Raw genomic sequence first — 13789 nt, 5'->3', positions numbered from 1 at the left:
CTGAAACCCTAATAACACACAACCCAGACACCGCTAACCCAACAGAAACACACACACCGCTAACCTTTCACACACACAAACCTACAGCTCAAGCCCTACGCACACTGTCCACATCTGAATACTCATCTTCTCACGCTTCTAACCGCGGTGTGAAGTGTGTTTATGGCCTGCGGCTCTCGGCGAGGAGAAAAAAGCCTCCAGTTACCGTCCACTCAGCACTATCACAACAGGGGATCAAATTCACGTTGCTCAGGGCTTAAATATCGCAACAACAACTAAACTCAAAACCTGTTTTAATAAAATATGAGTTGAGAGCATTAAAGCGATACTCCGTGCATCCCACCTGAGCGGGAAAGGAGGTGTTTTCTGGGTCTGCAGAGGAAGGAAACGTGTTTTGGCTGTGCTAGAGGGACAGACCTTTGTGTTTCAATCCATACTAGATCTTACAGATCATTATCTATAAGTAATAGTACTGCAGTAATCAATGCTAAAATAATAATAGAAAATGCTGTGATAATAATCATTATATTGTCACCGTGGTCAAGCTTGCCAGGTTACACTCTAAAAAATGCTGGGCTAAAAACAACCCAAGTTGGGTTGAAAATGGACAAACTCAGAGATTGGGTTGTTTTAAAATGATTGTATGTCTGGATTAAAATGAACCCAAAATAGGTTGGAAATTAAAAATCAGACACATAATTACTAGAGGCAACAATAATAATCAAAAGGTAAATATTTATTAATAAGTAATTTAATAAATGTTTATTGCTTAATTATTATTCATTAAACTTTAATTAATAAATGTTAATTTCCAACCTATTTTGGGTTCATTTTAAGCATGCAATACAGTCATTTTTAAACAATAGTTGAGCTAAATAAAACTACCCAGCAAATTGGGCAAATATTTAACCCAATCGCTGGGTCAAAACAACCCCAATCGCAGTGTTAAAACAATCTCAATCGCTGGGTCAAAATAACCTAATCGCTGGGTCAAAACAACACAATCACTGGGTTAAAACAATCTTAATTGCTGGGTCAAAACAACCCAATCGCTGGGTCAAAACAACCTAATCGCTGGGTCAAAACAACATAATCACTGGGTTAAAACAATCTCAATCACTGGGTTAAAACAATCTCAATCGCTGGGTCAAAACAATCCCAATCGCTGGGTCAAAACAGCATAATCGCTGGGTTAAAACAATCTCAATCGCTGGGTCAAAACAACCCAATCGCTGGGTCAAAACAACATAATCGCTGGGTTAAAACAATCTCAATCGCTGGGTCAAAACAACCCAATCGCTGGGTCAAAACAACCTAATTGCTGGGTCAAAACTACCCCAATCGCTGGGTCAAAACATCCCAATCGCTGGGTCAAAATAATCCCAATCGCTGGGTCAAAACAACATAATCGCTGGGTTAAAACTTTCTCAATCGCTGGGTCAAAACAACCTAATTGCTGGGTCAAAACAACCCAATCGCTGGGTCAAAACAACATAATCGCTGGGTCAAAACAACCCAATCACTGGGTCAAAACAACCTAATCGCTGGGTCAAAACTACCCCAATCGCTGGGTCAAAACAACCTAATCGCTGGGTCAAAACTACCCCAATCGCTGGGTCAAAACAACCTAATCGCTGGGTCAAAACTACCCCAATCGCTGGGTCAAAACAACCTAATCGCTGGGTCAAAACTACCCCAATCGCTGGGTCAAAACAACCTAATCGCTGGGTCAAAACTACCCCAATCGCTGGGTCAAAACAACCTAATCGCTGGGTCAAAACTACCCCAATCGCTGGGTCAAAACAACCTAATCGCTTGGTTTGTCCATTTTCAGACCAACTTGGGTTGATTTCAACCCAGCATTTTTTTGAGTGTATGAATATGCATGTTTGTGCATATTAAAAAAAATTACACAAATCACAAAATTATTTTTTTAATGCATGACTGCTCACTTTTTCAGTAGCCTTGATTCCATATTTCTCCAATTCATTTTCTCAATAAATTCAAAAATTTTTTAAAAATGACTATACAAACTTTTATTAGACACAAAAAAATTACCAAGTCATGAAAACAAAACAAAGTTTTATGAGGAAATTATTACCATGATGCACTGTGAATGACCATAATTAAATAAAACAATATCATGTAAAATTATTTACTTAAAGTCACTGACTATTTGTGTAAAACAAAATTTTTTAAATATAGTTTATTTTCAATATTACATTTATTGCAAAATTTTAAAGTATACTACTTATACTAAACTATTAAATAATAAATTATACATTTTATATATTTCATTTTAAATATCCAAATAATACTAAGGTTGTTTTAGAGAGACTTTATTCTTTCGAAATGCTTTATGGGAGTGCTAACAATCCAAATAAATTAGTAATTATGTTGAATGATTAAAAGGATTATCTGTTGCCATTAAAAATCAATATGGAGAAAATGAATGGGATTTTATTGTGGTTTCTACTAATGTGACTATTAGGTACATGTAATAGATATCGACATCAGTAGCTAATAAAACATGTTTGTTGAGCTCAATCAGCCCATGAGTAAACATATTAAACCTTTAATCAAACACGTCTGCTTTACCTTTAAAAATTCTCAGATTCCAACTTTGACAGCGAGATCAATATGTGCACTTCCAGGTATCTCACCGCATGAGATTGTTAATTTTATAAGCACAACTTTTCTTTCAGCCCTTCCAGCTATTAATAACTCTGATCGATCAAATCGAGCAGCTCCCTGTCCTGCACCGCGAGCCCGGCCAGTGATTGAAAGAGCGCTGGGATGTTGGCGGCAGCCGCTCCGTCGGCTCTGCGTTTTCAAAAGCTTAGCATGAGTCTGCAGAGGATGCATTACTCACCGCTAGTGCATCTCATCTGTGCAACCTCTCCTACATCATTAGGTCTAAACAATAAACCTGTTCGCAAAGTAACAACCTCAGAGACGCTGGGAGTAATCTAGTAATTTTTATATCCCCATTTTAAATGAGCTCACCTGATCGTACACTCTTCCAATACAAATTTATCACAGCCGTACGCAAAAGTGGAAAGAAATTGATTTCATTTATTTCCACGAGAGCTACACAGGCCATAAATATCACCCTATGGACTTCCCTGTGCTACTATGCAAATTCATCAATACTTCAAGAAGTAGCAAAAGTAGTGTTTAACTAACACTACAGCTAATCCTTATGGTTACAGATCTGAACAAAAACCTAACCGCAATTATTAAACATTGACAAGTGAATAACATGACAAGAACAACGCCTCAAATCATGCAGCTTCTCGAAAAGACCTGTATTATAACTTTCAAAAGCTATTTGACTAACAATTTTTGCCTGACAGACAGTGTTGTTATTGTTACCTAAAACAAAACAGAAAAGCAACTGCAGCAATAAATAATTAAAGACATTTTAAGAATTATTTTAGGCAGAACAGCTGAACAATTTGAATATAATCACTAGTAATATGATTTTATTGCTTATAAATTTTGCTCATTAGGTGGCGCTGTTACCAAATTAATGTGGTGTGGCCAGCGTGAAGTGACAATGACACATACTCTACAAAGTTTGGTGTCAATATGCGGAAGTTTAGCATTTTTGAAAAATTTCATTATCATTTGTGACCACAAGGTGGCGTCATCTCAAAACTGTTTTTAAAGGTTTATTTTTGCCATTTTTGCCTTTATTATGATAGGACAGTGAGCAGACAGGAAGCGAAGTGGGAGAGTGAGCGGGGGACGGGACTGGGAAAGGTCTACAAGATGGGACTCGAACTCGCTTGAAGTGCAATGGTGCTGTATGCCAGCGGTGCCCATGAGGCTATCAGCGCACACATCTTAAAACTTTCTGAGTACCTTCAGGGCATAGTTCAAAGGACACATACCAATTTTCGTAATGATATGCTAATGCGTTCATAAAATACAGCATTTTACAACAAAATTCAAGATGGCCGACACCCAAAATGGTCGATATGGGAAAACTGGGTATCATTCGACGTGGTATGCTGCATTGAATCAAAAGACAATAGTAATTTTTCTTCTGACCAGTATGTGGTGCTGTGCTAAAACTCTGCAAGTTGGCTCAGATCATGTTTGTAATGACATGTACCAAGTTTTGTCTCAGAGTTGCGAAGATAACTATGGGCTGCCATAGACTCAAGAGCAGAAAAAGAAGAAGGAAGAATAATAAGAAGAACACTAATGGATCCAATAGGTGCCTCAACACTTTCAGTTTGTGGCTTATAATAACATTGCTGACTGATGATAAAATGGGCTAAATAAACCATGCATCATAGTGGAGAGTTTTGCACTCACATTTTCTTCAAAACATATACAAATCCAGTACAAAACACCTGATTTCACTCCTAAAATGTTCACTGTCTAGTGCATAATTATAGTCATTTTTCTTCTGACCAGTAAGTGGCGCTGTGCAGAAACTCTGCAAGTAGGCTCAGGTCATGCTTGTGTTGACATTTGTCTCAATACACGAAAGAGTTGCGGAGATATAGCCTTGCATCCATTTTGAAATGCTCTTCGTTGAATCTGTTGGTGAGTTATTTGATAACATCAAAAAGCTTTTAATAACTTTTTTGCCAGCACAGTCTAAAGATGATCTGAGCCAATTTTGGTGAAAATCGGATGAACCTTCTAGGTTGAATTAGAAAACGTTTTTTTGGAAAATTCAGAATTTTGTTTCTAGGCCTTAAGTTTTTATTTTAAAGTTATTGGCATAGACGTAAGTGCAAATTTGGACAGTTGGTGGCGCTAGAGGGAATGAATTAGAGACTCTAAATTTGCAGTGTTGAATGTTCAGACTGTCCTCTATCTGTGTGCCAAATTTCATCATTTTCCTGCAAGCGGTTCTATGGACTGCCATAATAGACTCGTGCGGAAGGAGGAGGAGGAAGAAGAAGAAGAACACTAATGGATCCAATAGGTGCCTAAACATCTTCAGTTCGTGGCCACTAATAACATTGCTGACTGATGATAAAATGGGCTAAATAAACCATGCATCATTGTGGAGAGCTTTGCACTCACATTTTCTTCAAAATATATACAAATCTAATACAAAACACCTAATTTCACTCCTAAAATGTTCACTATCCAGCGCTCTCTACTGTAATCCTGATATTAACAGTCCTGTGGCAACATTTTTCTTTTGGGAGTTCATCTATTTATTTATCTGGGAGCACAGAGAGTTTCGGATCAGATTGATGGAGGGAGGGAACATGAGATTGGAGCAATAAAAGTCAGAGTGAGAGATTAGACGTGCTTTGAAACACTTGGTTTCGACGGCTCCAATTTATCCAGCGTACGTCTTGCACACCGATGGTTTAGTGCCGTCGCAGACCCCTGCTGCGGAAGGAAGGGACTCGTTCTAGATGACTGAGTCATCGAGGCACTAAACTGGAAATAGAACAATAAATATTCATCCACGCTGTTGATTTTAATAACTAGACAAATGTAATGCGCAAAAGCAATCATGACTGTATATTTCAAGCTAATAACATTATGTATTGGCCTTAATTTATTTTTTTTGGGTAGGCTTTCAATTTTCATTTCTGCCAGCTTTATGTTTAATTAAAGGAATAGTTCACCTAAAATGAAAATTTGTCATTTATTCAGCAAAAACAACTTAAATTTGTTCAATGCCACGCTATGAAATAATTTCCTGTTGAAAATGGCCATATTAATCCAGTCTAAGCTGGTTTGTTGACAGTTTTAGCTGGTTTAAGCTGGTCTCGTATTTCCATAAGCAGTGATGCACCAAAATGACTTTTTTTTTTCTGTAGTTTTTGAGCCACGACTGAAGCTAGAGACTGCGGTCTTTAGCCTCCTTGTTAGAGTGCCCGACTCCTGTGCTGGTGGACCCGGGTTTGAGATCCGCTTAGAGCGGGTGGTTCAAACAGGAAGGGTTATAATGGTGCCGTGACCCGGATGGGAGTGAGGTTTAGGGGGGTGAGTGTAACAGAATGTGCATGTAAACCTCACTCCCCGATCTTAAGAGGCGTTCTAGTGACTGATGCTAGAGACTGCGGTCTTTAGCCTCCTTGTTAGAGTGCCCGACTCCTGTGCTGGTGGACCCAGGTTTGAGTCCCGCTTAGAGCGGGTGGTTCAAACAGGAAGGGTTATAATGGTGCCGTGACCCGGATGGGAGTGAGGTTTAGGGGGGTGAGTGTAACAGAATGTGCATGTAAACCTCACTCCCCTGATCTTAAGAGGCGTTCTAGTGACTGATGCTAGAGACTGCGGTCTTTAGCCTCCTTGTTAGAGTGCCCGACTCCTGTGCTGGTGGACCCGGGATTGAGTCCCGCTTAGAGCAGGTGGTTCAAACAGGAAGGGTTATAATGGTGCCGTGACCCAGATGGGAGTGAGGTTTAGGGGGGTGAGTGTAACAGAATGTGCATGTAAACCTCACTCCCCTGATCTTAAGAGGCGTTCTAGTGACTGATGCTAGAGACTGCGGTCTTTAGCCTCCTTGTTAGAGTGCCCGACTCCTGTGCTGGTGGACCCGGGATTGAGTCCCGCTTAGAGCGGGTGGTTCAAACAGGAAGGGTTATAATGGTGCCGTGACCTAGATGGGAGTGAGGTTTAGGGGGGTGAGTGTAACAGAATGTGCATGTAAACCTCACTCCCCTGATCTTAAGAGGCGTTCTAGTGACTGATGCTAGAGACTGCGGTCTTTAGCCTCCTTGTTAGAGCGCACGCCGCCTATGCTGACAGACCTGGGTTCGAGTCTCGCTTAGAGCGAGCGGTTCAAACAGAAGGGGTTACGTTGGTGCCGCGACCCGGATGGGAATGAGGTTTAGTGGGGTGAATGTAACAGACAGTGCATGTAAACCTCACTCCCCTGATCTTAAGAGGCGTTCTAGGGCTGCGGTCTTTAGCCTTCTTGTTAGAGTGCCCAACTCCCATGCCGGCGGATCCAGGTTCAAGTCCCACAAACATTACATTTATAACTAGGTGGTGTGACGAGACGGGTATCTCATGAGATGAGACGAGACTCGAGATTGAGTTCACGAGACGAGACAAGATTTTTACACACTATTTTTAAGAAATCCTCACTGGCGAAATACATGACTAGAAAAATATTCTGCAGGTGTATTTGAAATGTTTTAACTAATCATCTTGAATGAATGTCATTTCAGTTCTACTTTCTGAGTATGAATTATCATATGCAGTAAAAGACAACATTAGCACTGTAAAAGATTTTGCCACTAACTCAACTGACTGACTTCTCTCCTGTATGATTTCAGTCTCTTCAGACCTTACTGTACATGATTTATGAGCTTCTACAACTTTTGACCTCCTAACTGAACTCCTTTCCACAAACTGATCATAGAAATAAAAACAGTATAAATAAAAATGTTAACACTTTACAGTAAGGTCTCATTTATTAACATTAATGTATTAAACAACTATTAACCGCTGAAATCGCGTTTGAATGCGCGCTCGCGTTTACTTTCACTTTCGCAATTGCACGTACTCTGTGAATATGGAGCGGCAGCGACCGTTATCCAACTGAATTAAATGTTTTTTATTTAAACACAAAGCAAAAGGACAGTGGAGGCGTAATGTAAACGTAGCGGTGGCACATTCTTTCCTAATCATCCTAACACTCTGTCATGGCAACATCACAAGACTACTTTTCGCCTCGATGAAAAATCTCGTCACATTTTAGTCTCGCGAGATCTATTTATACACCCCTATTTATAACATAATATAGTTAAGCAATATCACACAAACAAGAGTGATATTTTCTCGAATATCAGCAAGATTGCAAAATGTGATATTCATTTTATACAACAGTTTAAGTTGATTATATGAATTAAACACAACTGTCAATTTTTACTGTTTTTGCTCAATTTTGCCAATGAAAACTTGGCAACAACTTGACAAATTATTGAAATAAATTAGTAAAAATAAAGCTATATAGAAACAAAAAAGTTAATAAAAATGACAAAAGCAAAAAATAAATTACTGAAATAAAAAGCTATTTAGAAATATGTAAAACTTATAAAATGACAGAAGCACATAAAACTAAATTTTGTGAACAATTTTAGCCAATGCTCACCCAGGTTGGATGAAGCCCTGCCCTCGGCGGCGCGGTCCTTCAGGCCTTCTGCAATGCTGAGCTGCTGCTCATGGTACTGCTTCGCCCTCTCCAGGTCCTGCATGCATCGGGCGGCGTGTCCCAGCCCTGCGTACGCCCTCATCTCGATGCTCTTCTCCTCCAGCTCCTGTGCGAGCTCCAGCACGTGTGTGTGGTAGGACATGGCCTTGTCGAAGTTACGCCGATAGTGGTAAGCGCTACCCAGGTTGCTGTAGGCGCGTGCCTCCTCGCGCTTGTTGCCGAGGCTCTTGGCGATGCTCAGGTGCTGTTCGTGGCACTGCACGGCGTTGTCGAAGTCACCCATCGCGATGTAGACGGCTCCCATGTTGCCCAGCTCACGGGCCTCGGACAGCTGGTCCTTGGACTGTTTGGCCAACAGGACGCACTGCTTGTGGCTGGCCAGGGCGTTGGGATAGTCGCCGATGGCCGTGTAGACGTGACCCAAGCTGCTGAGGGCTGAGGACGCCGCCTGTGAAGGAAAAGAGAGAAGATGCAATGCTAAAATCTGATTGGATGAGCCAAGTTTGAAGCATCAAAAATGGTTCCTCATGCCAGGTTTGACAAAAACATTCGTTTTTGCATGTCTTGTGGCTGATCGTGATGGGAAGCATCATGTTTAATATGTTTAAAATTGAAATCTGCTGCATGTAATCATGTAAATGTCGATTTGTTCCTCCCATAAGGCATTTGACAAGTTGGAAATATATATAAAAATAACATATAAAAAGCAAAAACTAATAAAAATGACAAAAGCACATAATAAAATTACCACCAGAAATCTTCATTGTTTCTTTAATTATGGTATAATTACTGATACACATGGCCTCCTATGTCTTACTGCTTTATTTTATATTAAACAGCGATTAGATAAGTAAACACAGCTCTTATCCTCAAAACATATGGCAAAGTTGTGTGATATCACTGCATCCCATTTCAGAGCCATTGAGAAGAGCATGCGGTGCAGAAAGCGCTCTGCCATGTAATGTGTTGTCTGCCGAGAACAAAACCCGTGAAGCCTCTCAAGTCGAAATCTTAGCAGAGACGCTGATCTCTCGCAAAATCCGTAAAAAATATGCTGAGGCCTTGTCGAAATCTCCTTGCGGCAGGCGCATGTTCAGCTGGGACTCGAGAGACAAAGGCTGTCTCCCAGAATTACACGCTCAATGGGAAGCCCATTAGCCACAAACAACTTTCTTCAGCAGAATCAAAGTCGCCTAAAAGCAACACAATCCTCTCGACGGTCATCTTGGTGACAAGATCACGCAAATACAGCTCAATCTACTGAATGGGGGAAAAGCAAACTTTCAAAGCTGCATTCCAAACCTTTCAAACCATCAATTCATAGTTTTCAGTCACATGACTGGCGTGGAGACCTGGAGGGCAAAACATCCATAGACCTCCGGCAAAGGATGTTTCAAGCCACGAATATTTAGATCACCTCTCAAAAGAAGAAAAACAAAAATATGTGAAAAATATGGCACTTGTGATCCATATCCAGCACCTGCTGCGGTATTTCAATCACTAAAAACAGCAGGGCATTCTAAAACGCTTAACGTGAAAAACACTTAAAGTGCTTTAATGTACTAAAACAGTGATATTAAGATCAAACTCAGTATACGACTTATTGATGAGCGAGCACGGGCGAGCAGATGAGCCCAGAATATGAGCGCTACGTGGTAAATGGTTAAGCGTTTTCTTTATAATGGTTTTCTGTGAAAAAACGCTTTTGAGAAACTGCACGTTGCATTTATATTCTGGGTTCATTTGCTCTCCTGTACACAGGGGCGATTCTAGGATTTCAAAATTTGGTTAGGGTTAGGGTTGTATTAATAATACATTGTTTGTATGCTAGGGTAGGCATGAACAATGCAGTACGTTCTACATCACCTATCTAGTCAGTCCCTGAATATTGAAGGGTTAGTTCACCCAAAAATGAAAATTCTATCATTAATTACTCACCTTCATGTTGACCTTCTTTCATCCTTCATCCACAAATTAAGATATTTTTGATGAAATCCGATGGCTCAGTGAGGCCTCAATTAACAGCAAGATAATTAACACTTTCAGATGCCCAGAAAGCTACTAAAGACGTATTTAAAACTGTTCATGTGACTAGAGTGGACTACAGAGTCATGCCCCCCAGTGGTGAAACACTGAAATTTCGAAACACTTATGACTTAATGAAGCCTCATTTACTGAAGTCATGTGACTTTGGCAGTTTGATTCACGCTCCGAACCACTGATTCGAAACAAAAGATTTGTAAAGCTTCAAAGCTTCATGAAGCATTGTTTTGAAATCGCCCATCACTAGATATTGTTGAATAAAGTTGTTATTTATTATCAAAAAGTATTTACGTCACTTCATAACATTAAGGATGAACCACTGTAGTCACATGAACTGATTTAAATATGTCTTTAGTAGCTTTCTGGGCATCTGATATGTTAATTATCTTGCTGTTAATCGAGGCCTCACTGAGCCATCGGATTTTAATAAAAATATCTTAATTTGTGTTCTGAAGATAAATGAAGGTCTTACGGGTGTGGAATGACATGACGGAGAGTAATAAATGACAGAATTTTCATTTTTGGGTGAACTAACCCTTCAATTTCAGCTAATATTCATTAATATTCATTAAAAATATAGACAAACTTTATTTTGTCTAGATTGGCAATATGTGGGTAAAATATTTTAAAAATATTTTGGTGGAAAACAAACACTTTTAACATGAAAATGACATGAAATTACCACTATAACCATTAGATGGCTGCAGAGGACCACTTATTAGCTCATTCTTTCCTTTTGGATTTAAAGGTGCCCTCGAATTAAAAATTGAATTTACCTTGGCATAGTTGAATAACAAGAGTTCAGTACATGGAAATGACATACAGTGAGTCTCAAACACCATTGTTTCCTCCTTCTTATGTAAATCTCATTTGTTTAAAAGACCTCCGAAGAACAGGCGAATCTCAACATAACACTGACTGTTACGTAACAGTCGGGATCATTAATATGTACGCCCCCAATATTTGCATATGCCAGCCCATGTTCAAGGCATTACACAAGGGCAGCCAGTATTAACGTCTGGATTTGTGCACAGTTGAATCATCAGACTAGGTAAGCAAGCAAGAACAATAGCGACAAATGGCAGATGGAGCGATAATAACTGACATGATCCATGATTACATGATATTTTTAGTGATATTTGTAAATTGTCTTTCTAAATGTTTCGTTAGCATGTTGCTAATGTACTGTTAAATGTGGTTAAAGTTACCATCGTTTCTTACTGTATTCATGGAGACAAGAGCCGTCGCTATTTTCATTATTAAACACTTGCAGTCTGTATAATGCATAAACACATCTTCATTCTTTATAAATCTCTCTAACAGTGTAGCATTAGCCGTTAGCCACGGAGCACAGCCTCAAACTCATTCAGAATCAAATGTAAACAATATAACAGTATACAATACTCACATAATCCGACGCATGCATGCAGTATGCATGACGAACACTTTGTAAAGATCCATTTTGAGGGTTATATTAGCTGTGTAAACTTTGTTTATGCTGTTTAAGGCAAGCGCGAGCTCCGGGGGAGGGGAGCATGAGCATTTAAAGGGACCGCAACCTGAATCAGCGCATTTCTAATTATGCCCCAAAATAGGCAGTTAAAAAAATTAATTAAAAAAAAATTAAATTAAAAAAAATTTTCTTGTAAAAAAAAGAAACTTCACAGACACATTCAGGGGACACCTTAGACTTATATTACATCTTGTGAAAAAACGTTTGATGGCACCTTTAATACAAAAGGAATATTATAACAAATTTTAGCCAATTTATGGCACTGAAGTATGACGCCACAAAGTCTCATATCAGTTAATTGAAAGTAAATTAATAATAAATAAATAAACCCAGCTTTTACCGTGGCTGAGAAACCGTCTTAAATTGCTCCCGCATCATATTATGTAAACTGCATTTATGACAAAGAACTACACAGATGCAGATATCATAACAATCTATCAATAAATGCACACACATCGTCCTCTGATTCTGACACTGAGCTGCTACCGACTGAAGAAAGACGGTTTCTTATGAGTTTAAATGGGTCTAAGGTAATCACAAATTAGTGTACATATTATGAAGTTAATCACAAATTTTTAGGGGGGCTGGGTGGAAATTTAGGGGTGCAAAAGCCCTTGCAAGCAGGTTGAGTTAAGGGCCTATTAGCCTGCGCCATCTAGAGTTTCATGACAGAACTTTGTATTTGTCAGTCCCAAAACTGACAGTGTGAACGTAGCCTTTGTTTCTTTCTGTTTTATGAATTACATTCTGATGAAAGATTACAAAGTAACACACTTTTTCTGCTTTAGATTAGTGTGCAATGCCGAACCGATCAAAGTAAGATCAGGAATTTTAAACTAACCTTGTTGAAACTACAGGGATGAGAGGGAGTGCTTATCTGTCACACCTGGTGTATGTCAGTGAGGGAAGCTTTGCGGAACGCTTTAACCTGCTGAGACTAAGTCAGAATCTTTCTCTCTCTCTTACACATACACACACACACACAAACATCCTTTCTCAATCTGACACTTCCAGACACTTGCTCTCTTTCAAAACCATAGTGAGCTGCTCACCTAGAAAAAACCACTTTACAACAGTCGCTGTTCAAATATGTATTGCAACAAAAGTGTCTATGTTTAGAGTAGCATCCTAACATGCAACTATTACTATTTTAACAGCATATAATATGTAAACGGTGCATAGTATGCACAATTTCTGTATGCATGGACTGACAGGATGACCTGCAATATACAAACACAGAATACAGCGTGCAATGCTTTATCAAACAGTGCAATGCACTTGACTGTACCAGAAGCGGAAGTAAACTACTGTTCAAAAGATTTTTTATGTTTTTGAAAGAAGTCTCTTCTGCTCAGCAAGGCTGCATTTATTTATAAAATACAGTAAAAACAGTAAAAAATTATGAAATATTATTACAATTTAAAATAACTATATTCTATGTGAATAGATTGTAAAATGTAATTTATTTCTGTGATTAAAGCTGAATTTTCAGCATCATTACTCCAGTCTTCAGTGTCACATGATCCTTCAGAAATCATTCTAATATGCTTATTTGCTGCTCAATAAACATTTATTTTGATTATTATCAATATTGAAAATATATATCAGAAAGTATACATAAAACAATTCACTCTAACCGAGAATGGACTATTCTAGCCAACATTTGCATGTTCTGTACAGTTTCAAGATAATTAGATTATTGTGCCATTAGCCGAGCAACATAATAACTACAAACTCTGTCCATTTCAGTCAGGATGCAGCCTATGTAGACAGCAGACAGCAAGGCAGCTCACTAGATTCTGGAACTGAACTTAGATTACACAACAACTTGACAAACAACAAAAGACAGCAGGTCCAACTTTGGCCTTGACGCTACATCAATCAAACTATAAACAATGATTAAAACACAACCACATGTTCGGCGCAGATATCTGCTCTATTTAGGGAGTAACGGGGATGGTTGTTTCTCGATGAGGTGCTGGGACGGATGCCCTGATAGAACAGAAGGTAAAACGCTTGATTTCGGGGCACGCAGACAAAAGACGAACCTGCAGGGGCTCGTCCAGCCCAAAGGCCTTCAACTCTCG

The 13789-nt window shown here is 39.2% G+C and overlaps 1 protein-coding gene across 3 annotated transcripts in view; it reads right to left on the bottom strand.

The window, feature by feature from the left end:
- Positions 1–13789, bottom strand: part of ttc28 (tetratricopeptide repeat domain 28) — a 345699-nt gene that overhangs the window by 68664 nt on the left and 263246 nt on the right. For all 3 annotated transcript variants that reach the window (XM_048181318.1, XM_048181319.1, XM_048181320.1), the window contains one exon: positions 8087–8594. In XM_048181318.1, coding sequence (XP_048037275.1) covers positions 8087–8594 — 508 coding nt within the window. The remainder of the gene's footprint in view (positions 1–8086; positions 8595–13789) is intronic.

This window comes from Megalobrama amblycephala, linkage group LG2 (assembly GCF_018812025.1).
Source record: "Megalobrama amblycephala isolate DHTTF-2021 linkage group LG2, ASM1881202v1, whole genome shotgun sequence".
NCBI lineage: Eukaryota > Metazoa > Chordata > Actinopteri > Cypriniformes > Xenocyprididae > Megalobrama > Megalobrama amblycephala.
Note: the sequence above shows the minus strand (reverse complement) of the source record. Positions and strands in the feature narration are given on the sequence as shown.